At 45.0% G+C, this 25,951-nt stretch overlaps 1 protein-coding gene across 5 annotated transcripts in view; it reads right to left on the bottom strand.

The window, feature by feature from the left end:
- The window catches only part of SLC39A5 (solute carrier family 39 member 5), a 33,965-nt gene that overhangs the window by 5,677 nt on the left and 2,337 nt on the right, over positions 1–25,951 (bottom strand). For 4 of the 5 annotated variants that reach the window (XM_053299767.1, XM_053299763.1, XM_053299765.1 and 1 more), the window contains 7 exons: positions 17,026–17,439; positions 15,645–15,864; positions 13,159–13,333; positions 12,143–12,312; positions 10,201–10,353; positions 9,490–9,571; positions 1,104–1,355 (listed from right to left, as the gene is read on the bottom strand). In XM_053299767.1, coding sequence (XP_053155742.1) covers positions 1,104–1,355; positions 9,490–9,571; positions 10,201–10,353; positions 12,143–12,312; positions 13,159–13,333; positions 15,645–15,864; positions 17,026–17,429 — 1,456 coding nt within the window. In that variant the 5' untranslated portion in view covers positions 17,430–17,439. Of the gene's footprint in view, positions 1–1,103; positions 1,356–9,489; positions 9,572–10,200; positions 10,354–12,142; positions 12,313–13,158; positions 13,334–15,644; positions 15,865–17,025; positions 17,440–24,373; positions 24,509–25,951 lie in introns of those variants that run through there. The other variant, XM_053299766.1, reaches the window with a different exon arrangement.

Genomic DNA, 25,951 nt, shown 5'->3' with positions numbered 1-25,951 from the left:
TCTCCTCCTTCCAGATGGAGTTTTTGAGCTCATGGAGTCTTCTCATGCAAACAGCCCAAAATCTTAAATGCATTGGCTGTAGAGAAAGAGCAGTTAAGCTTGTGTCTTTTTGCATCTCGCAGGGGAGGGCTACTCCCGTTTTCGCAGTCCTGCGGAGAATGTCAGCTAGTAAAGACAAATGATTTCGAACAACTGTGGTGAACAGTAGTTGCACAATTGTTTGACTTGAGGTAACTGTGGGACAAAAGAAATACATGTTCACACCACAGGAACTGGCGCAGCTATCAAACCACTTTCAAATCACTTAAACATCATTGGCTGACATCCAGAGCAACACACTGTGGATGTACCAGGAAGACAGGTTTGTGCTGTGGGAAGTTCCGTAGCTGCACAGCATTGGACATGCAGCAAGGAAGAGCAAATTCGAATTAGTCCCTTTCCACCTGAAAATATGTCCCTGAGGGCTGTGCAAATCTCAGCCAACATAGGGCATTTTCAGAAGCAATGAAAATTGTTGAAATTTGCTCCCCCTGCTGCATGCATGGGAAACCTTCCCACAGTGCAGATGCATCTTTTGGGTGCATCCATGTCCATTGCTCTGGATGTCAGCCAATGAGCCGGGTCTCACAATCGGTGAGACCCGGTTTAGTGAGCTGAGCAGGGAGGGAACCCTGGGCAGCCAGATTGGCCACCCACACAATGGCGGGCTCCGTGACGGGGTCTCTTCATGAGTGGCTGCGGCGCAGAGCCACGCCGCAGCTACTCACAATTATTAAAACCAGGTTTGCGGAGCGCTTGCTCCGCAAACCTGGTTTTAGGGCAGGGGTGTTTAGGCGGGCTACTCACCTAGGAACCACCGGGCTTGCAGCCAAACCCGGTAGTTCACATGATGGGGCGAAATCGGGCTAGCTTTGCTAGCCCGATTTCACCCTATCGTGTCAATAGCCTCAATGTCTTCTCCAGCCTTTTTACTTAATTGTATCCAGTTTTTGTGCTTCGACAGAGCCAAGTTTGGGTTTTAAAACATTCCTTATGACACAAACACAACTCCCCTACACACACACACACACACACACACACACACACACAGGTGATTCTCTTACCAATGGCCAGCCCATCTGTGAAATTGTGTATCCCATCCCCTAGAATAACCATCCAAGCTATGTCAGCTATCCCAGCATGGAGGCTGTCAGCTGGGCTGTGGGAATGGCCATGGTGGTGAAGGTCTTCTGACTGCATTTCTGAGCTCGCTTCATAGTCCTCCAAGCTGCGAATCTGGATAGAGCAGTCCCGGACTTCATTGTAAAGAGTCCCAGCTTCTCCTTCAGGCACTGTCAGACTCTGAGATTCAGCACCTGGAGCCCAAACCAGGTAGAGAAAGATTAGTAAAGGCATAGATTCATTGGGGTGTGTGTGTGTGTGTGTGTGTGTGTGTGTGTGTGTGTGTGTGTGTGTGTGTGTGTGTGTGTGTGAGAGAGAGAGAGAGAAAGAGAGAGAGAGAGAGACTTAAGGCCTGGGAACACATGCAGCAGAATGAGGTAAAAACATACTGAGTGGACGGAATCACTTCAGGCTGCAGGGGTGTGCATCAACACTTTTGACTTCTCTTTCACATAAAAGGTTCCATCCAAGTTTGTTTGTTTTTAATTATATCAGGCTGAAAAGTTCTGGCTGAGCTTCCTCCTTCCTATTTCTGCTTGCGTGTGTGTGTGTTTGTGTGTGTGTGTGTGTGTGTGTAATGAGAAACATTTTCAAAAATGTTATCCTCACCTGCATTTTCTACCACCTCAGGACTTTACTGCCTAGTTTCTGCTACGTTGTCTAGAACAGGCTGGAGGGAAACCAAAACCAAGAGGAAGCTTGGACAACCCTAGATGTAAAAGCTGCAGAGTCTGGACCACAATGGATGGTCTGGCCCACAAACTCACAATGATGCCACACAAAGAGACAACTTGGTTAGAGCAGCTTTTCAGCTTGGCTCTCGGCCAAAGTGGCTGCTTTGCCCAGCTTGAGGGAAAAGGACATTGAGGCAGTTAGACAGTGTATAAAGCCACCTTATACTGAGTCAGATTACAGGTCCATATATTGGTCAGTATTTTCTGCTCTGAATGGGGGGCAGCCTTACAAGGTGAGGCCTTGACTATACAAAGCACATGGTCCCCATGTGGCTATGAGATATATTTCACAATTGCTTTTGGTTCTTTCAGATGGACTTCTGAAACATTTTTTCTGCCATTTCTCGCAAAATTGTTTGAGCTAGATTGCTTATTCATCCATTCTCAAAGATGGGCTACTATACTTTATTTCTTGCAGCATTCCCATGAAACAGTAAGTTAAAGAGCGAGTAACTTGTGCAAACAAAGCCAACTTTATGCTGAGCAGGACTTTGAAATGAGGCCTTCTACATCCAAAACCAAAATGCTTTCTGTGATATTCTAGTATGAATAACTTCTAGTTTCTCAGTTATGAAATAAATAACATATTTCAAGTCCAGCCCTCTTAAAGAGATAGTATCATCACATTTCTCTCTTCCAAGAAGAACAAAGGAACAGAACATTGAACAAATAATTAATCACAACTTTCTATTAGTCTCTGGGTTGGTTTTCTCAGCCTTGTGGTTCTATTAGGTATCGGCTGCTGTTCAGCTATGGCTTGTCTTTGTTCACATTGGTTCATATCATTTGCAGGATGTTGATTGTTACTGGTTGCTGTGTTTGCAGCCATGTCTAGTTTCTCTTCCAGGGCGTTTTCCAGATTACATGCTGCAACAAATTCGCAATGTGTCTGCTAAATGACTCTCCATATTGCCCGTATTGTGACATTGTGGTTGCTGCGCTGTCAGCAGGGTGCCGTCCATATTTCTGATGCCTTGTTTCAAGTTTTATTGATGCGTTGTAGCCCTACAATGTTGTATATACGTTGCAGGAAAGTAGCTGCATTTTTCCATTGTAAGAGGCTTGCCATGTCATTTATGCATTGCAGTGTGGTGTGGTGTAGACGGTTCAACTCAAGTTGCAATGATTTGTTATTTTTTACAGCCCCTTTCTGTCCAGTTCATGAAAGGATTTTTAAAAATATTTTTCCACCCGGGTTTTTGTGCAAAGGTACAACCCGATTCTCATCTGCTTGTGCAAGGGTGCAACACTGCAATTAAATTCTCAATTTGGAGCACTGCTTTCTCCGCCATTGTTTGTGTGTGTTTGTGTTTGTTTTGTTTTGCTGGATCACTTGTGCAAGGGTGCAACACTGCAACTAAATTCTTGGTTTGGAGTGGCACTTTCCCTGCCATTTGTTTTTGTTTTTCATCAGACTTCTTTTTTGGACACGTTCATGTTTCTTCCGACAGGGAGCGGCCTTATACAGAGTCAGACCATTGGTCCATCTGTCATCACGCCCCACATATTCCTGGTGCTCTTGCTAGTGCAAAGCAGAGCAGATGGAGCTATGCCCCTGATGGCGGCTTTGCACAAAGGCACCAAGAAATTTTTAAAAAGAAGAATTTGTCATACAGAGGTTCCCCGCCCCCTCCGCAACCCCATTGGCCCCAAATTGAGAAGAAGGAGGGGGCAGTGAATGCACTTTAGGTGAAATATGGACACCTCCTGCCTGGAAAACCCGTTGCAGTGGTGGGCAATATGAATGATCAAAACCTTGTCACAACGCATTGAAAAATGCATTGAGAAAAACTGTACTTGCCGTTTCAAGCCGCTGCTTCATAACGTTGCACTTTGCAACACTTCAACTGGCGCAGATCTTTTATTCTGGAAAACACCCAGTGTAGGAATCAGCTGCAGATGCTTCCTATAGGTTTTTCCATCATTAGTCACCACCTCAGAAGACCGAGGAGCTACTTCTCGAGGGACCACTGCCTACTTTGCCCATGTTTTGTCATTATATAGATATACACTGTCCTGTGGGTGCAACGATGGAAGATCACATAAACATTTAGCATAATAAAATTTCTGTTCCACTTTTTATTGAGTTTTCCATGCATTTACAACATCTTTGGATTTAAAATCCATGTCCAGCAAGGCAGGCAAGCTTGTTCTTCATTTTCTTCCAAACAACAATTCAGCAGGAGGTAATCCCATTTTAAAAGGTGTACCCTATAATTCAATTGAGACAGATGAGGTTTGCTTTCCTCTGCTATCTTAAGCAGCTTTTAAATTATCTTGATACCATTCTCGACGAGCCCATTGGATTGTGGATATTTGGGACTGGAAGTAATATACTTGAAATCATACAGCTTTGCAAATGCTGTAAAATCAGAACAAGCAAATTGAGGTGGATTCTCTGACATGACAACAGCAAGTATGCCATGCCTTGCAAATAAGAATTTTAGACAGGAAATGACATGGTTGGCAGTCGCTGTGTTGCATAGCAGAGCAATTTCAGGAAAATGAGAATAATAATCTATAACCAACAGACAGTTTTGTTCTGCACGATAGTTTTGTCCTACCTGGGGCCATGGTTCACTGACAGTTGGGATCACCATCATGGGCTGCTTTTGTTGATAATCTCTGTATTTTTGACATGTTCCATAATTTTGTATAAACCTTTCTATGTCAGAGTTCATGTTGAGCCAATATAAGACACTTCTTGCACGTCTCTTGCATTTTTCCATGTCCATGTGCCTTTAAGAGTGCCAGCAACTGCAAATCTAGTACCTTTGAACAGAATTCCATCTAGCACATATAGGTCCTCCACAAAGTGGCTATAAGGACTTGGTAGATGCATTCTGAACCCACCAGAATTAAGAGCTCAGATGACCTGTTGCAAAATATTGTCCTGAGAGGTGGCCTGTGCAATTGTTAACCACATCTGGTCAAAGATTGGGAATATCTTCTTAAACAGATTAACATGTACTACTTCAGTGTCTGCTTCAGTCTCAGTCCCATTGTAAGCTCTGGACAAAGTGTCTGCAATCACTAAGTGTTTGCCAGGACTATATTCCAATTGCAGATCATATAACTGTCATTCAAAGAACAGTCTCTGCAATCTGAAAGGCGTATCTGCTAACCCCCTCTTCGCTATCGATACCAATGGCTTGTGGTCAGTTTCCGCTAGTGGTATGCACGGAACCGCACCTCCGCAGTCCGGCACTGGAGAGGCGGGTTCCTTAAGGGCGGGGGAGGGTGTACTTACCCCTTCCACCGCTTTCCCCCCTCCAGCCCTCCTGTTTTATAAAGCATTTGGGGCGGCCGGGTACCTGACTGTGTGTGTGTATGTCGCGGGCGTGCGCCACGTCCATGCATCATGTTCGTGCGTACGTCAGATGTGCATGTGCGCATGATGTACACACACACACGATGCATGGATGTGACACATGGACATGACGTGCGCACACGCAGTCAGGCTTTTGAAGCCTTTTGCTGAGGAATGGGCGGCAGGGAGGTACCCTGCCGCCCCAAATGCATTATAAAACGGGAGCGCTGGAGGAGGAAAAGCGGCGGGAGGGGTAAGTATACCCTCCCCCACCCTTAAAGGTCCACCCCCGGTGTTGAATTGCCAAACCGGCCCCAGGTCCGGACTGGTCTGGGGGCCTTTAGAATGGCTTACGGACTGGTCCATGCACATCCCTAGTTTCCGCCATGACTGATCTTCCATATATGAACACATGAAATTTCTTTCAAGCGGACACTATTGCCAAAGCCTTTTTTTCAAATTGGTTCATATTGTTGCTCTGTTTTGGTTAAGGCTCTGGACACATAAGCAAAGGGTTTCCAGTGTTCACCATATTTCTGTAGCGACGCTGCTCCAAGATCATGCTGAGAAGCATCTGTTGACAACTTGGTGTACCTTTTGTTGTAATAAAACTGCAGAACTGATGATGTCTTCAGGAGTTGTTTAGGTTTCTCAAACTCAGTGTTGTGATTGGCATCCCAAGTCCACTGAGCATTTTTACACCATAGGTTCCTGAAATTAATGGTATGATCAGCTAAATTAGGAACAAGTTTTCCAGCCACCATGCCCATAACGTTTTTTGGTAAGATCTCTTTATCTACATGTGCTGGCATATCTTGCTCAGTTAACTTCACTCGAAGATAGGTTATTTCTTTAACTCCAAATCTGCATTTTTGCCAGCTGAGTTTTAAACCAGCTTCACGAGCCCTCTCTAGAACCTCCTGTAATCTCATTATGTTCTTCTGATGTATGTCCCCAGATCAGTATATCTTCTATATAGATTCCAGTAACTTCTATCCTTTCAAACATGCGTTGTATTTTTCTGTGAAATACTTCAGGGACAGAACACAGCCCAAATGGCCATCTAGCCAAGCAATATCTTCCAAAAGGTGTATTGAAGGTGCATAATCATTTGCTGCTTCCCTCCAGGGGCATCTGCCAGAATCCAGCAGATGCATCTAAAGAAGAAAAATATGTTCGGCCAAAAATATGACAATCGGCCAAAAATCTCATCTCTTGTGGGTATTGGAAAATGTTCCCTTTTAACATATTTATTAAGTTCTTTAGGATCCAGACATAATCTTAGGGACCCTCAACGTAAGGTTTGATGAGCCAGGGTGCAGCCATTTTACCCCTCCCCTGCATGTAGGGTCACTAAGTCGACTGACTGCTTTAACTGCTTAGCTTAGCCTTTTGCTTGCAATGAATTAGCCATTAGCGTGTGAATTACCTCTGCTTCTCATCATAAAGAAGGGAGAATGACCCCCTTTGTTCTGTGGCCACAGGCAGGAGATAACAAATACACAAAACAAGTTACACTGGGAGCCTAGAGGGGGAGAGTGCATGCTAAAAGAATGTTTGCTTACGTATCTAAATGCTTCAGGACTAGCAGAGGGGAGGGGGAGAGTGGGCAGAGAGCTGGTGTGACCCGAACTTTGTAAGTTTTGCTATATAAGCCTGATGCTGAGTTTGGGGTGTGTCTGCTTGCTTTGGGAACGATCCTCAGAAAGTTTAATTCTGCACAGGATAAACTTTGAAAGATCTCCACCCATGGTGTGTTTACTGGACTCTTGCAAGCCAGGCATGAACCCCATTTCTGGGACAAGAGGTTCCTCACTGTAAGTCTTGAGTTGCATCTGTTTGTATTCCACATGACTTGGCTTTCTCTCTAGGCCTCTGACAGTAGCCTCAGATATCACTTCAACTGAGCATCAGTATCCAGCTTGTATGTAACAAAAGTCCCATTAGTGTTTAGAGAAATTGTCCAATCACTGGAAGCTGTTGTGTCTTGCCAACTTCCCACATAAAAGGTTTCCACTGTGCGGATGTTGAAGTCTTCTCTGTACAAAGGAGCACTGATCCTTTCTCCACCTGGCAGAACACGGATACGTCCCCCCGCACCCCTAGACACAGTTTGTGCTTGTCTGCAGACTTGTGCAAAGTGATTCTGCTTCTTGCAAAGATGACAGGTCTGTGCAAAGGCAGGGCATTGTGTGAATTGGTGTTTGCCTCCACAGCGGGAACACATACATAGTTTTTTGCGGGTTAATTCTGACAAGTTCTAGTACAGTTGAAACCAGAAGCTTCCATTTTGTTGTGTTGCTGCATGTGGTGAGGCTGTCTGAGAAAGCCTACTGTTTCATTGTTTTGGTTTCCCACCAAAACTTGCAGTCTGACCTGTGTTGGTAATCAGCATTTGCCATGATGCAGAGCTTTTTCCAAGTTTAAATCAGAGTCCTCAAGCAATCTTTTTCTCATACTTAGATCCTGAATACCAATGACAATTTGACCTCAAATTAGTGAATCTGCAAGGTCCCCAAAATTACATGTGTGACTTAGGAATCTAAGATCTTTATTAGAAGATTCAAATGTCTCCCCTTCCTTCTGTAAAGGTAAAGTGTGCCATCAAGTCAATTTTGACTCCGGGCGCCCACAGAGCCCTGTGGTTTTATTTGGTCGAATACAGAAGGGGTTTACCATTGCCTCCTCCCACGCAGTGTGAGATGATGCCTTTCAGCATCTTCCTATATTGCTGTGGGGATTTGAACCAGCAACCTTCTGCTTGTTAGACAAGCATTTCCCCGCTGCTCCTTCTGTACTTGCATACAAAACGGATCTCTCTCAAATGTCTCATTTAGTTTAATGGTGCAGTATTCCTGACATTTTTGTAACACAATCTTATAACTCTGTTCTTCACTCAGGTGGAAGCTATTAAATAAATCGGGGGCCTCAGTCCCAGCAATATGAAAAAGAGCTCCCTTTTTCTCATCCTCCTTCTGAGCGGCACCACCTGACTTGAGAAAGAGGTCAAATTCTTGTGTGAATCTTTCCCAGTTGTCTGCTGAATTCCTGGAGTGAGGGATGCTGGAGTCCTGAGCTGGTCGTCTTGGCTGTGTGTCCTGTTGTCTGCTGTACAGATAATCCAGCTGGCAACCAGCCACGCCTGGTACCATGTGATATTCTGGTATAAATAACTAGGGATGTGCCAGGAACTGTTCTGGAGGCAGCAGGGGTGTTCCCTTAAGGGCGGGGGAGGGTGCACTTACCCCTCCCACTGCATTTTCGCTCCGTTGTAGCAAAGCTGCTTGGGGCGGCAGCATACCTCCCTGCCGCCCCATTGTCGTCCTGAGCTGGAAGTGGCCGGAAGTACTGGGTGCATGTGCACCCGTTGCGTGTGTGTGTGCAAGCGTGCACACCCGATGGGCACACGCACACCTGGTACTTCCAGCCACTTCCGGCAGAGGATGACAATGGGGCGGCAGGGAGGTACGCTCCCGCCCTGAGGGGCTTTGCTACAACGGAGCGCTGTCTGAGGAAATGCGGCGGGAGAGGTAAGTGCACCCTCCCCCGCCCTTAAGGGAACACCTCCGTTGCCTCCGAAAGCTGAAACAGCCCTGGTGGCCGAAACGTTTCGGGGGCCTCTATAATGGCCTCTGAAACATTTCAGGCTCAAGCTTATCCATAACTTCCAGTTTCTTAGTTATGAAATAAAGAAAACTTCATTTAACTATTTGCATAATTTAAGAGCCCATGTTATATTTGGAGAGAAATACTAGGCCGGCACTGTTTGCCAGTTCAGCTCTCACAGAGGGGTTGCCGAGTCACCTGGGCAATCATCTTCCAAGTCCAACCCCCCTTAAAGAGATAGCCTCTCCACACTTTGCACTGAATGGTGTTGGTTAGGCTGGAGAGGAAGCCCAGCACCGCTGGAGGAAACAGTAACGAGGTGATGCCCCAAGTACTGGGAGTGGCACAACTGTCCCACGAGTCCAGCAGACTGTCATAGTTTGGTGGAAGGCAAGGCCTTAGAAAAAGCCGCCCATCACATAGGCCTCAACAAAATACACTGCTACATTTGTTTTAATTTCAACAGTGGGACCCACATCATTGTGAGATGGACTCTAGACATGGGTCATGAATTAATTTGAGGTCAGAGTTATAGCAGGAGAGAAACCGAAAACAACGCAGAACGCAGAACAACAGAATGAATCCTTGATACCACCCAGAGCCTTGGGATGGATAGGACAGTATAGAAATTTAATAAATCATACATAAACGTATAGTGGGGGGAAATCCATGACTCACGGTGAGATGTCGCCCTTAAACCGATGCCACTACTCTCTTCTGTCTTAGCAGGAGACTCCTCAGGTTGCTTCCCAGTGCTCTTCTGGAGATGAGAAAGCAAAGCTGTGGGAGCACTGTTAAGCTGGGCTTGGAAACCCTATCCTAGTGATGCTGTGGGAAGGTGGTCGTGCTAAGCAACAAGTTGCCTGTCTCCTAGCAGTGGTGGTGCCAGACTATGCAGAAAGTATGCCCTTTGCTGGAGCAAGGTTTTCTAGAGGCACTTCTTGTGCAGGTTTTTTAAAATTTAAAGCGCCAGCCCTGGTGATACCTGAACCAACAAGTATGGTGAAGGCGTTGCCAGTTCTGTGCAGATTGCTGCTAGTCCACCTGGTCGACATGGGGCTAGTGCAATCAGCATGGGTGGCTCAGTTCACAACAGAGATCATAATGTAACCATGTGCACACTCCCAATATTAGCTGACTTGTTCCTAGAGGGACCCTCCTCCTCACTTCTGGTCGGCCATGGGGAACGTTCCTTTCTGGACACAGCTTAGGACATGTGGCAGCTGAGGATTTTTTCACTACCCCAACCAAACAGACACGGGATTTCCACCTCAGCTGGTAGAGAAGCTGATGGGAAGAGCTACCTCTGTTGTCGTGGTATTTGCAGATCGCTCCCAGCCAGCTCATAAGTTGCCCAGGTGTCTGAACAGCTGGCAATGCCTTTCTTACCCTCTTTGCCGGAATTCGTCTGAGGGTTCCCATGAGATTTTCAATGAGGAAGAGGAGGTAAATGCCCCCCATCAAACACAGGCCTTTCAGTACTGCATCCTCTACCGTGGGCTGTTCATTCGGTGCCAGTAGTCTGTGGGACTGTTCCTGTGCCTGAATGAAAACAATTCCTTTGAGCAGAGAAAGAGAGTCTTGAGAATTTGGAAAATAACTGGTTATATAAAAACATAAGAGCCTCGATATCTAACCAAAGGCCCATCTGGTCCAGCATCCTGGTTCCAAAGTAGCCAGCCGGAGGCATCTCAAGTGGAGCATGAAGGCAACATCGCTCCTCTCCTCAGAGTCTGGTATTTAGAGGTATCGTAGTCCTCCCGCCCCCACTCAGAACAATCTCTTAAGTAGTCTTATGGGGGGGAAGCAAGGATGGGAGAAGGGTTCATAAATCTCCTCCCATCTGCCCTTCTGCATGCTAAATTCCACAGATTCCCCCTCACTGCTTGTTTTATAGCAGGCCTGCTCAACTTCGGCCCTCCTGTAGATGTTGGCCTACAACTCCCATAATCCTTGGCTATTGGCTACTGTGGCTGGGGATTATGGGAGGTGTAGTCCAAAAACATCTGGGGGGCCTAAGTTCAGCAGGCCTGTTTTATAGGAATTTGGTGACAGCTGGATTCTACCACACAGATCTGGAAGTGTCACGTTGTGTTTAAACCTGGGAAGGTCATAAGACAGGCTGCGTGATCTTAAGCCTGTCTATCTGTGAGTACCATTGAGTTCAATAGTAGGGCAGATTCCCAAGTAAGGGTAAAAATGGTGTGGCCTTTGTCTCTGAAGTTCTGTTTGCATAGTCAGTGATCCTGGGTTAGCAACAGAAAAAGAGACACCGTGATAAGATCAGGAGGTTTCTCCTTGTCTCTCTTTCCCCCTTGCTCTACTGATCATGTAGCCAATACCAGAGTAATCTCTTGCCGAGTTAGAGTTCATAATTTCACAGAAAAATCTGTGAATGCTCCAAGAGCTAGGACATGTGGCCGAGAACAACCCCACCCACATTCCTTATTCACATGGACAAGGGTTATCCTTTCAGAATAATAACCATTAAATTTCGATTGTGTGAACCATCACACTCCATAAACCGGAATGATTTCCTTCTCACTTAGGATTCTCCAGTGTATGGCAGTCCTTCCTACTAAGAGGCTATGAACATTTTCACCCCTGAGGCTTAAAGATGTTTTTGCTTCAATTGGTTTTCAAGGCAAATGTAAACACCAACTGTGGTCAGAATGCTCATCCATATTACCAATGCCTCCCTTCCACAATACTAATTATCAGTCATTAATCTAAGTAGCACAACTATGTTTCAAAGGCACTTTAATCCTCACGTGTGAAAATGCCCTGCCATAGGAAGCTACTCACCTCAAAATGCTTGGCAAATCAGTTCACAGGTGTGGTGTTTTTGGTTAATCAATTCCTTGATTCAGGCCAGCTTTTGAATGGGGCTTTGATTATTTGTAATCCAGTCCTGGAGTAGAGTCCTGGCTAACAAACAGCCAGCAGCAAGAGCACGGAAAAGCAGTCTGCACTTACCTCTCTGTACAGAATATCTATTTCATTAAACTATTAATATTCCCAATTCCTCCCCACTGCCTTGTCCTTGCATATCACAACTCTTTCCCTTGGATTCTACCTCTTGGGCTGGGCTATGGGGTGTGTGTTGGGGATGAGTAAAACAGAAAAACAGGTGATCTCTTTGAGTGTCTGAGAGAAAGAAAGGTCAGGGAACTGGTTCTGAGGGAAAGTAGAGTATTTGGAATTCAGAGGACTGTGGCAGGTTGTGTACCATGAGACAGAAATGGTTGCCTGGTACCTCACCCATCCACCCGCCCTTCCCCTGTAGAATACCCCAAAGAACATGGCCCCTGTGGTGGGGTATGGTACATACATGTGGCCAGAGATGCAGCAATGCGTCCCCGCACAGCGTCCCCACAGCCAATGCCACCAGGAAAGTAAGCAGGAAGTGGAAGAACTTGCGGCTGAGGAGAGGGACGAGGACAATGGCCAGCAGAGAAGGCAAGCTGGTCAGGGTGACGGCCGCAAATCCCCAGCCCAGGCCTATGGGAAACAAACAGGGTGAACAAACTGGGATTGAAGATAGGAATGCTAAAGTCAACAGCCTGCTACAAGGCCAAGCTGCAAGACCCAGATTAATTAATGTAGGAAGGTCCCCAGCCCTCCAAATTTCTATCTGTAGTGAACCCTGTAGCACTTTCTTTCCAAAGACAAGCTTCCTCATCCTGAGTCAGACCACTGGTCCATCTGGCTCATTCTTGTCTACATTGCCTGACAGCAATGAGAGCTTCACCAGAGTTGCAGGCAGAGGTATTTTGGGGATGGGGCTGTAGCTTAGTGGTAGAGCACCTGCTTTGCATGCAGAAAGTCCCGGGTTCAATCCTTGACATTTCCAGGTAGGGCTGGGAAAGACTCCCGCCTGAAACCTTGGAGAACCACTGGCAGTCAGAATACAGAACTAGATGGACCAATGGTCTGACACAGTATAAGGAAGCTTCCTATGTTTCCAGCCCTACCTGGAGATACTTTCCCACTGAGCTATAGCCCCTGCCCATAGGGGTTTGAAGAACAAAAGGCAGTAGTTCATAGGGGAGGGATACATAAACATGTTGGACACAACATCAGCATGCTTTAAGTGTTGCACCCCTTGCCTGGCTTTCTTCTGATCACAACACAAATGTTGTGTAAGCTTATATTCACAGTGATAGAAAGCACTAGAAATTACCCTTCTACACACACTTTTTAAAGTGGAAGTTCAATATTTAGTTGCAAAGTCTACACATGTTGCAAGGTGATCCTGTCAGCTAATGGAAAAAGCTCTGCATAAAGCTCTGAGTTGATGTAGGTGAAGGGCTGGCGTCAAGCTTTGAGGAAAGCAGCATGAGTTACCAGTCCAGAGAGAGCTTCCCGCCACGCCAAAAGCCACCTCATCATAGTGCTGGATGCAGACACGGCTGTCGATCTGGTAGAGCAAAGCTGGGCACAGCAGGGTGAACTGCTCTGGGGTAATCTTGGAGACAGCGTTCAAGCCAAAATTTACTAGCAGCTGTGATACATTGAGACACTGGAGACAAAAGAAGGGGGGAAAAAGCAAAGGAACTGAGTAATGATGTGTCAGACTGCTCAGACTCCAATCAGTGTTTCGTTCGCTGCCAGCACAATTGTCCATCGCTAGTTTGATCAAAGTTTCCATTTGCAATTCTAGGGCAGGAGGAATGTGAAATTAGGGTGTCAGTTTTGGAAGGGGGACGGGGTTGAGAAATTACAGACGCACAGCTAAGACATTACAGTTAAACACCATGCTTACCACCCTGAGCCATTTTTGGAAGGGCGGTATAGAAATTGAACAAACAAACAAACAAATAATAATAATAATTATACACTTTTTCAATAGGGGCAATTTTACAGAGTTGCTTCTGTAAAATATTCATGTATAAACAAAACAAGTGCAGTTGTGTGGTTTTTGTAATATATTGGTTCAAATCCATCCTATTTGTCCATCTTTGGTGCTGGTTTACAAACCCAGTGTTCTCCTTTTCCTTTGATCCCATTAATGTAGCCCAATACAATTGAATTGCTGCCATCACTCACCATGTGGCAGTCACCACAGATCACTGCCGCTTTCCAACTTGGCTCTACCTTTTTGCAGGTTGGAGTATATACCCCTGATCATACAAAGTGCCGATTGTGTGGCCATGTGCTCATATCAACAGAAGCCCACCTTGCAACTGGATTTACCATCAAGTTGCAAAGCTGCAGAAAGTTGCTGAGTGAGCTTACTGAAAAGGAACTGTGAGTCTGCTGGTCTAGTTATCACATAGTTATCATAGTTATCTAGTTATCATGCCTGCTGGTCTAGTTATCACATGATTCTTACATGTGTGATTCTCCACACATGTTATAGCACTTAGCACTTACATTTATATACCGCTCTATAGCCGGAGCTCTCTAAGCGGTTTACAATGATTTTAGCATATTGCCCCCAACATTCTGGGTACTCATTTTACCGACCTTGGAAGGATGGAAGGCTGAGTCAACCTTGAGCCGCTGGTCAGGATCGAACTTGTAACCTTCTGGTTACAGGGCGGCAGTTTTTTTTACCACTGCGCCACCAGGGGCTCTGACAACTCAATCCAATCCACAGTTCCCAACACGCAACTTTGCTGATATGAATAGCTATTAGTTAGTTCTACACATTCAGGTGATCAGACAGTCATAGACAGTGCTGGATTTAGGCACAAGCTAAGCAAGCTGTCGTTTAGAGCCTCACACTATGAGAGGCCTCTGAATACACATAAATGACTAAATTCCAAGTTTTACATACTGTATTTTCATTTAAAATGTATTTCTAATGCAAGTAGGCTTATTGCAGGATAACGGTTTTTGTTGGATTATCAGTGTTTCATTGCCTCTTTGCCAAGTGAAAACAAAGCTTCATTATTTCTGTTTTCATTGTCCTTTTTGTTAGAATGATTTTGGGGGGTAATGCTGTGGGGCCTTTTAAGCCCAACGTAGCTTAGGGCAGTGGTTCCCAACCAGGGTTCTTCCAGATGTTGCTGTACTACAACTCCCAGCATCCCCAACCAGAATACATTATAGCTGGGGATGCTGGGAGTAGTAGTTCAGCAACATCTGGAGGAACCCTGGTTGGGAACCACTGGCTTATGGCCTCAACATGACTGCGGAGATTTTTCCTTTCCACTAACTTAAGGACCTGTTGTAATATATCTACAGGAATCTTGTGAGCGAAACCAGTTCGGCCAAGAAGCTGCCCCTCCCTTCATGAGCTTCATGGCTGAATGGAGATGTGAACTTGGCCCTTCCACATTTAAACTCATTGAGGGCCAGTCTCACCATGACACAAGATGAAACAGTTGCTTCAGGCAGTAGATTCTAAAGAGGCTGGTTGCCATTTTCCTCCTTCCAGTCCATCTGTGTGTGTGTGTGTGTGTGTGTGCATGCATGTGTTTAAATAAGCTCCATTTCAAAGCTGCTGGTGATGGGGAGGGGAAAGAAGGGTGTCATTTATTTCTGGGGCAAAAATGCCATTTGGGCAATTTTTTGTGAATTTGTCTTTAGATTTCAGGTCAGGTCAGCCACCAGGGCTTAGCCATCAAACAGTTTTGAAAGACAGTACTCATCCCTACAATGGAGAATTCTTAAAGGGGGGGGGAGTGCTCAGCGTGAGCAATTACAAAGTAAATAAAGCATCACTCTTCGAGGATTTTAAGGCCCAGGCATGCTTCAGCGACAACACCTCCCATTTTAGAAATCAACCACTCTCCTTCCCGGCCAATACATCCAATGCTCTTTTGGTAGCATGGCAAGAATTTGTCTAGTTCCAGACAATGACCCCCAGCCCATCTCACACTTACATCCTCGTGCAGGTGGTTGTAGACAGAGTGATCCAGGGCAATCACTCTCTCTAGAAGGCTTAGGCTGGAATCTCCACGGGAAGGCAGAGAAGAGTCTGCAGCCTTTCCAGCTAGCCGTGGTGGTGCTGGCCAAACGTTGGGCTTGGTGACATGGTTGACCCCAGGGAGTGTAGGAAGTACAGATGCTGGGATTGTATGGCCCAGCTGAGAGTCTCGAGGCCTGCAGGAAATCATCCCCCAATGGATAGGAACAATATTAAATAACATTTTCAGTTACCATGTTGACACAAGTTGATGTGTTAAATCCTATTGACTTAAAGAGTAACAGAATACAAATTCAGATATCTCCTAACTACTACCCTTAATTTTTTCTTCCCCCTCCAGATTGGCTTTTATTCTGAGCCGTTTAATTGACATAATGACATATTTTGTGATTTAATAGCAGAAAGTTATTGCCAATATAACTAAATGTATATATTTGCATTTATATCCTGCTCTTTCTCCAAGCAGCCCAGAGCAGTGTACATGTTTATGTTTATCCTCTCAACAGCCCTGAGAGGTAGGTTAGGCTGAGAGGCAAGTGATTGGCCCAAAGTCACCCAGTGAGTTTCATGGCTGAATAGGGGATTTGAACTCAGGTCTTCATGGTCCTAGTCCAACAATCTATACCATGCTGGCTCACAACCTTTGACATAGCTCAGCCAGTCAGGTCAAAGTGAGGCAACTATAACATCTTTGCTTCTTGGCAAGTTGGTAAAGCTTGCACACCCTGAGCTGTTTAAACAGTTCCTTGCCTAGCCTCAGCAAGTCTGAAGCAAAATAAGTCTGCACCATCTGAAATACCAAAAAAAAATCAGATCTGTTGGCAAGATTTGAAGATTTTATTGGAAGCAAATAAGATATACTCCCGACTGTGTCCAGGTGGCACTGGGGCCATAGAAACCACTTCACATGTTATTCTATATTGTGTTTTCTATAAGGATATTCATTTAAGATTAATTCCCCCTCTATTGGAAAACCTGTCTGGATGGCCTGATGACTTTTATTTAAATTTTTTATTAGCAAACACCAATGAGGAGATTATTTGCAGAATGGCTAAGTTTTGATATATTGTCTGTAAAATTTGTTCTGAGTCTGTGTGACTGTACTCTTACTGGTCAATGGCTGAAATAAAATTTATCTCTCTAAAAAGGGGAAAAAAGATATATGACAAATCTTGCAAGATCACAATAAAGAGCATGTTATAATCTAACTCTAGTCTCAATTGATGTGTGTACCATTGACTTAAATTGCACAATCGTCCATAATACCGGGCACTACACTCAGCAAGGTTAGCTTTCCCCTAAGCCATAGAGTATAATTCTAGGAGCAAACAGGTTACCTGGTGGTCGTGATGCTCTCTGCTTGAGACTTGCCAAGGTGCTCCTCTGCTGAGTGGGAGTGCAAGTGCTTGTTATCTTGGACCTCCAAGATGTCTAGATGGGAGACGTGGCCATGGCCAAGCGCCTCGTGCTCAATCTCTACCACCTGCACCTTCCCGAGCCCCAGGCTAAGCAACAGGCGCGTCAAGCCCTCAAAGGACAGGGTGCCATTCTCACCATACTGCCCAAAGAGCTGTTGCAGGTAGTAACCCTGCTCTTGGGTGGCATCTTCCGGCAGGGCCCAGGCAGCACTACCAGCCACCAAGTCCAGAGGATCAGCTGGTGACAGACTAGATATGCCCTGCAGGGAGAGCAGGGTCATCCACGCTCCAGCCAGAAGAAACCTCCATGTCCTCTGGTCCATCAAGAGGGGCCTGCAGTGGAAAGAACATAGCACTGAGCCACAGAGTTCTGAAGAGGAAGCACAGCCCAAGAGTGCCCAGGGTTCTCAAAGGGAGAGGCAACCACCCTCCCTGAAGAGGTGAAGGCGTAAGGGGTTCTCCTGCCCACATCTGTAGGCTCCGTCATGGGGCTTTGCCCTGACTGGGCCAGAAGGTATCGTTAAATCCACTTCCCATTCTTTTCTCCATCAGTGCAATGAGAGTAGCTCCACAGATGGCTGACTCTACAACCTGCTGCTCTTCATAGACTTTATCTCAGAAGATTTAAGAGTGCCACAGACTTCATCAAGACCTTGGGTCTAGAACTACCACCACCATCTTTGTTATTTTTTCTTGAAGCCTATCCAAACATTGTATGAAGATGTGTAAACTGCAACAACACCCCTTTAAAGCATCTTCAGGAGGGACAATTTAGATCAGAAAATGGGTGGTCCTACCCATCACTTCTCAGCTCCAAAGCACTTTCCAGTTGCTTTGCCCCCTGTGGGGTTCCAAACATGTGTTTGCAAGGATAAAAAGAGATCATAGAGCCCATCAGTAGGAAAAGCAGTCATTTCATGGTAACTTCACAATGTCAAAAATTAATTTATGGATACTGGCTAATGTCCTGACTAAATTACAGGACTGAAGTCCAATTGAAATTCAGCAGTCCTTTGGAGGACTCCAGAGTAGTATGATTGAGTAATTTAGTTTGGATGTCAGCCAATGTTACCAACTGACCAGAAAAGTTGTGGCCTGGTTTGCTCTTGTGGCTTTAACTGCAGCTTGACATGGAGAAATCAGCTGGTGAAGCTTTTCACTGACCTGCTAAGGTGTTTATTGGGAGCCCTGCCAGACACTAATTTTACTTTGAAAGGGCAGGTGTGAATTCACATATCATCAAGATTTATATCAAAGTCCCTGAGAGCTATCGGAGAGCACTCCATACACAATTTGGGTTTTTCATTGCACATTGGAGCTTAGCCCGATTTATGTTCAGGATTAAAAAATCGACTTTTTGCATCTGGTTTTGGGGCAATTTCAAAATATCTATAACTCACAGTACTTCACCCTTCTTAATCCTGTAGTAAAGCCTGCTGTCGGGGAAAGGCCCAGGCTGAACTTAAGCGCAGGAGCTGGTTGTAAAATTAGCAACCCATCCTATGAGTGATTCAAACCAGTTGCATTTGGAAAATCTCAGCCACTTTTCTTAACATTTACAGTGGAAAAATCTGAGATTCCTTGGCCTAGTGCTATAGCTCTCAACATATTAACAACTGACATGTCCCTCATGAGGAACATCTGCTACTCATGGCATAAAGCTATGAAATGCAATGCATTACACATTTCTGAACCTATATTATAGTAAGCAGCATTGTAAATATTCCAGTTTAGGACACAACTGATTGCCAATGGAATTACTAATCCTTTGTCACAACCTGGCCCTTAGACTAAGCCTTTCAAATCAACAGATCAATTCATTTGCCAAACCCATTCTTCCCTGGACTAAAACTTTTTCAGACAAAAGGGACACATTTTATTCTCATCTTCCTTCATTTTTCTGTTATTACCCTATTTACCGATCAAATTAAGTTCAATTTCCATACAACATGGTAAATGTGTGAGGTTTTTAAAAAAACCAAACAACATGGGGTCCATGATATTAGTCCAGGGGTAGGCACCGTGTGGCTCTCCAAATATTGCTGAACTACACCGCCTATCATCCCCAGCTGGAATAAATTGTAGCTGGGGGTGATAGGAGTTATAGTCTAGCAACATCTGGAGAGCCACACGGTGCCAATCCCTACATTAATCTTTTGGTTTGCCAGGGCACTTTTCAGATTACACCCTACAACAGTGTCACTACATGTCTGTTAAGTGTGCTTCCGTATTGCCTGTGTTGTGACACTGCAGTCCCTGCGCTGTCAGCAAGGTGCCGTTCACATTTCCTATGCCTTCCTTCGGGTTTTATCTTTGCATTACAGTACTATAATGTAAAAAAAAAAAAAAAAGCTGTATTTTCCTGTTGTAGGGTGCTTTGTGCAAGCTAGAAAAGACTGTTTCCCCTGCTGGTGGCTTTGCACAACACCCTTTATTTACGGTTTCATGACAATTCTGCCAAGCCCAAGTAAACTACCACCGAACAGCAAGTAATCTGGAAAGCACCCAGCTTGTGAAAAGGCATGAACCTATCTGGTTATCTTTAACCAGGGAAACTTTATATACTAGCTTTTTGCAAACCTGATTTGTGGACTCCCTCCCCCCTACACACACTTCAAATGCAATTGCATCTGGTCTGGACTGGCACAGAGCTGTTGAGGCTTTTCAGGGCTACTACTGTTGCTTCAGACATTTTGTCCCAGCGACGTCTTCCACAGTAATTGCTTCCAGTTCAGCGCAACCATGACCTTACTGATTAATTCCCCCTTACCCGCTCCCTAATTAATTAGTTCCTGCTCACGGTGGGGAGAGGATTTTAACTACTGGCTTCCTCTCATCATTTTTCCTATTTTCTTTTATTATTGCAAAGCAGCACTATTTATTTGTTTAAAAATATTTATATTCTGCCCCTCCAGAGCAATAGTGTTTCGGGCAGCTCACAAAAGTGGTCAAATGGTAAACGTGATAAAAACATAATAAAACAATATAACACTAATAAGATAAGTAAAATACAGTAACTAAAAGCAGGACTCTGTTAAAATCAAATTTAAAAGTCAGTTTTAAAACTTTTAAAACTTTCAACAACCCACCAGATATAGCTGCAGATAAAACACTAAAAAGTCTCTCTAAAGCAATGGGTTTTCAGATGCTTGTTCAAAACCCTGGGGGAGGGAGCATCACAAAGCTCTTCCTGCAGGGCACTTCAAAACAAAGGGGCCACAACCGAAAAGGTCCTGTCTCTAGTCCCCACCAACCAAATCTCAGACAGTGGCAGGGCCACGAGTGTGGCCTGAGATACTGAATAAAAGGCCCTTCAGATTCATATCAGTAAATGTGCCAAGCCGTGTAGGGCCTTAAAAGGTCGGGACCAGCACTTTGAATCTAGCCCAGAAGCAGCACAGTAACCCGCAAAGCTGCTGCTGGATGGGTGTAATACTCAAGAAGTGACTCTCACCCATGAGCATCCTTGCAGCAGTGTTCAGGACCAGCTGAAGCTTCCAAATCATCTTCGAGGGCAGCCCCACATTCATCATATTGCGGTTATCCACTCTGGATGTCACCAAAGCATGAAGGACTGTCTGACTTCCCCCAAGCAGGGTCACTGCTGACGTACCAGCTGCAGCTGTTAAAGGCACTCCTGCACACCACCCGTGCCTCCAAGGACAGCATTGGGTCCAGAAGTACCCCCAAGTGGCAAACTTTGTCTTTCAGGGGGAGTGTGACCTCATCCAAGACCAGATTTGTCTCACCACTTCGATAATCAGTTTTACCGACCCCGAACAGTTCCAGCTTATCTGGAATAAACCTTTCCCAGTTCCCAGTATTGTCGGTGTGTATGTTCAGGTGCCTGCTCTCCTGACTTTAAATAAATGATGGGTGTTGGCAGTGTTCATCTTTGAGGTTGAGAAGCGATCGTAAAAAAAAAAGTGAGTCTTTTGGTGTGTAGAAGGAGAGTTGTGCTGGTATGACAGAAGGTAGAGATTCAGCCAGGACAGCACTGGTAGCATAACCACATCCAGACAAGTGGGCATGCCATGTCCCTTATAATGAGGAACACCTGAGAAATACATAAGGTGTGAGTTGTTAATGAGGAAGGAGCAGGGAGCATTTCCCCTCAAATGTGAGTGTGTGCAAATGTGTTGTAATATGTCCAGCCAGTTGGTAGCACTAGCATTGGCTAGTTGTGATCCTAACTGGAGACAGAGTCCCTTCTTACTTTCTGATTGAACTTTTGCTGAACTTGTCACAAGAGAGCCGGTCTTGTGGTAGCAAGCATGACTTGTCCCCCTAGCTAAGCAGGGTCTGCCCTGGTTGCATATGAATGGGAGACTTGATGTGTGAGCACTGTAAGATATTCCCCTCAGGGGACGGAGCCACTCTAGGAAGAGCATCTAGGTTCCAAGTTCCCTCCCTGGCAGCATCTCCAAGAGAGGGCTGAGAGAGATTCCTGCCTGCAACCTTGGAGAAGCCACTGCCAGTCTGTGAAGACAATACTGATCTAGATGGACCAAAGGTCTGACTCAGTATATGGCAGCTTCCTATGTTCCTATCACACAATAAAGAATTCTTAGGCTATAATGGCTGCCTTCCTCCAAATTATCATGACAGTGAATCCACCAGATTGTATCTGTGTGCCCTGACTAGGCCAGTGAGAAGGTAGGAGTAGGACCCACCTCCTTCAGCCCCACCTTAGTACCAGTTGCAGGGGAGTAACAGAGGGAGAGAGGGCATGCCCTCAACTTCTGCCTGTGGCTTCCAGTGGCATCTGGTGGGCCACTGTGCGAAACAGGATGCTGATGGGCCTCCTTGGGCCTGATCCAGCAGGGCTGTTCTTATGTTCTTAGTCATTGAAATACAGTTGTAAGGGCAGCCATCTCCTGTTTCATCATTGAGTCACCGGCAGTGGTGGGAAATTGCTCATGAAGTTTCTCTTTTGCAAATTCTGATAGTGAATATTTTCTATGTATTCTCTGGACATGCGAATATTTGATATCACTATTTGACAGTTGAAGATTTTGGAGTAGCAGTCAACATCTGATAGGATGACAACCAGCATTCAAGAGCATTTTATAAATGCATCAATTTAATTCATTCATTTAACCAATTAGGAAATATACCCTTGACTAGAGAGGAGGGAGACCCTCAGAACAGTCCAGTTTGGAATTCAGATGTCCAGTTTTGACACCACGAACTGAAAAGGGTTTCAACTTGGGTTTAATCCATTGTCCATTTTAATTCAACGCTAGCCTATTCCTTTTAATTTTTGTTGCCATTTGTTTTCACTGAGTTGATTTTCATTGTACTTCACTGTAAGCCATCCCAAGCAACAGCTGGAGTGGTGGGGTAGAAATGGGTAGAAATTAAACAAACAAAATGTTTTAAATTCACATTTATTCTAAAATTCCATTCCAGCTCTACTTTAGAACATGATTTGCTCAACCCTGTTTATTATATTCTGCTAGGTATAATATAAAACCTGCTTATTATATTACTCCAAGTGCTTTTCTAAACCTTCCCTGGCCCTTGATCCCCACAGCAACTCCGAGGGATCAGCCGTCATAATTCTCATGTTACAGATGGGAATAGGAGGTCAACAGAGAATAACTTGCCTCAGGCTTCTTCTGAGAGTTCACTGCTGGAGCAAGGGTTTGAAACTGGATGACAAACTCAATTGAACTGATGGTTTTACCAAGTCATGATATGGCTGCTCAGGTGGGTTAGTTAGCAGGATTATTGAGTGGGGACAAGGTAATAGCCTTTCTATAGCACTTCTGAGAGAGTGCTCAAAACACTTAATGGAAATTATCTCCATCAGAAGAGCATTTTTTAAAAGCCAGGCTGGAGCCCTGCCAGACAACAACTTTACTTTGGAAGGACAGGTGTGCATCAACATATCATCCAGATTTACATCCAAGTCCCTGTGAGCTATCGGGGGGCACTCCATACATGATTCGGGTTTTTCATTGTGCATTGGAGCTTAGCGCAATTTATGTCCAAGGTAAAAAAAATCCACTCTTTGGGTTGGGTTTTTTTGGCAAATTTGAAATATCTGCTATGCCCCATAACTCACAGTATTTCACCCCTCTTAAACCCACAGTAAAGCCTGCTCTCCAGGAAAGGCCCAGGACCATCAGGCGGAAGGGGCCCATCCAATCCAGCATCCTGTTTCCCACAGCCAGATACCTCTGGAAAGCCCACAGGCAGCATATCAGTGAGCAGCCCTCTCTTGCCAATGCACCTCAGCAATTACTGTTGGAGGTATCCTGCCTCTGGAGGTTTTACGCAGCGATCATGATTCATGATGAATACATCTCTCTTCCATGAATTTGTCTAACTCCCCTTTAAAGCATCTAAGCTAGGGGCCACCATACCACACCCTGTGGCAGCAAATTAATTTATGTGAAGAAGCTTTTATCCCCATTTGTCCTTCTGCCAGTCCATTTAAGTAGATGACCCACAGTCCTAGTGGTATGAGAAAAGGATATATTTTTCCTTTATCCACATTCTCCCTGTCATGCAGAATTTTATAAATCTCTATCATGCCTGCACCCAGTTGCCTTAAAAAACCCAAAACAAAACCTAAAGCAACTTTACATACAACAGCCCTGTAAAGTAAGTCAGTATTACTTCCCCTGGAGGTTTTACAGACAGAGCTTTCCCCAAAATCCACTCCGGATTGGAGTGTGACAGTCCACATATTCGCTGGATTAAACTCGACCTCCCTGTGGGCTATCAGGGACCAGGACAGACAGGGCTTTGTTTTTCTCCAAAGGGAGGCTGCGAATTCTGGCTTAGCCTGAGTTATGTCTGGGGTAAAAAAAATCCTCTATTTCCAGCAGCTTTTGAAAAAAACTCTGGGGCTTCTGCTTTCTCCAAAGGTGTTGTTGGAGGTGCTGATGTCTATGCAAAGGAGGTGCTGATGGCTATGCGAATGGTCCATCTAAGCCCTCAAATTAAAATGCCTCGAATCCCGAGGCACAGATCCATGTGTGAAAAACCTCCTGACCACCTCTGCCAATACTGCAGATAGGAGCAGAGAGACTGTAGCCAGTCTGAGTTCATGTCAGAGGCCCAATTTGTATTGAAGACTTCCTAGATCAGAGCTTGGTCTCTTTTGCCACTAGACTATACCATTTCCAATTAGCCATTACCCTCTGTTAGCCTTTGGCTGTCATCCCAATTCAGAGATTTCACAAGTCTCCTGGGAAGTTGTACAAGCAAATAAAAACAAAGCAAGTTTTGAAAATAGCATTAAACACAAAAATACCTGCTCTCCTCACTGTGCTCCTGTCCAGATCAAAGTCTGGAGTCAGCGTCAATCTCAACCCTTCCCAGTGCCTGGGTGATGCAGCTTTAGGCTGGTGTTATCTGCTGAATTCCAAGTTCTTGCCCAGGGTTCCAGAGCCACACTCAAAACAGCAGCTCCCAGCCCAAGCAATCACCTCCGATTATAAGGGAGAACTGCAGCGTTCAAACTTTTAATAGGGGCAGTTTTGCTCTCATTGGGCTTTTTGATCAGTCTCAGTGGTGGGTGGATTATGTTGCATTAGAATAGGTGCAGCCTGCATAGTCATGCCTATAATAAAACAATGGGTGGAGATTTGGGGCATATCTGGATTCTTAGACTTTCCCCAGAAATGTGAGCTCATGGAGCTCAATTGCTCCTGCATCCTTGGAGTTTGGAGGAGGGTGGGGAAGAGTTGTGTGATGAAGGTGTCGATGTGTAATCTCTCCTTTGGGAGAAAGACAAATTTAAAGCTGATTCAAATCACATTAGACACTGGCAGGACTTTTAAAATGAAAATGCAGACCCACACAATGGTATATGAGCGTAATTCACAGAGTAGCATGTGCCGCTGAAACACACAACAGTTCCTGCACATATATTGTGTTGCCTAGAGTCATATTCCATGATATTTAGAAGGCTCCACACAGTGAGAGAACATCTTCAGTACTGGAATTTGATGGCACACTGCAGAAGTGGGTTATATTCATTGATGAAGACTCTGTGGGGAGCAGCAGTCCATGGGAAGCATCTTTGGCAGAGAGGGAGAAGAAATGGGACTCTTGATCAGGATCTGAGTCCCAGAGGAGTCCTGGGCTACTCACTTTACTTTCCTAATTGTCATCGGCCACTTCTTACATCACCTAACTTTTGTATGATTTGAATTTTTGACCTACATCTTTAAAAGCAATGGATATTAGCACATCTTAGGCATTTTCAATTAAGGCCATCCATGGTGAGTCTTAGCTCACCAATGGGAGCTAAGATTAAGGGAGATGGAGACATCATTTCAGGACTTGCAAGAGGCATTTTGTGGGCCACTGATTCTGCACTACGTGGCTTTTAGGTTAAATCTAGCAGGGTCTTGCTTTTCTAGAGCAGCTGTGTGGAATCAGGTGGCTTTCCCCACTCTTTGGGAAAGATAACAACCTTCCGACAGGGAGTGCAACTTGTCCTTGGTAGTTTTGCAAGCCGGCTGCTTTATTTGCAGAAGTTAATGGTTCACGGAGTTACTCAAAAGCTCAGAAATTAAGTGAGCTCCTTACACCAAGCAAGATATATTAAAGGTGAGTTTCAGGCAGCAGCAATGTGTAAAAGGGGAGTGGAGAAATGGAGGGAAGCTAGAGTTGGCATTAAGTGAAGAGGAGGAGGAGGTTTGGTAATAGGGTAGGAAACAACAAGTGAGTCATTTCCCAAAGTGGCTGATTTATTTGGCAAAAGATGCTCCCACTCTCTGTAGTCTCACACAATGGGGGTGATCAAGGCTCACCAAATGACAAGAAGCTACCTGGAAATGGGACTGTACCTATCCTAAGGTAAATCCCTGCTGTGGGGCTAAAC

The sequence above is a fragment of the Hemicordylus capensis genome, chromosome 2 (assembly GCF_027244095.1).
Source record: "Hemicordylus capensis ecotype Gifberg chromosome 2, rHemCap1.1.pri, whole genome shotgun sequence".
Classification (NCBI taxonomy): domain Eukaryota; kingdom Metazoa; phylum Chordata; class Lepidosauria; order Squamata; family Cordylidae; genus Hemicordylus; species Hemicordylus capensis.
This window is presented reverse-complemented; position numbering and strand designations above follow the sequence as displayed.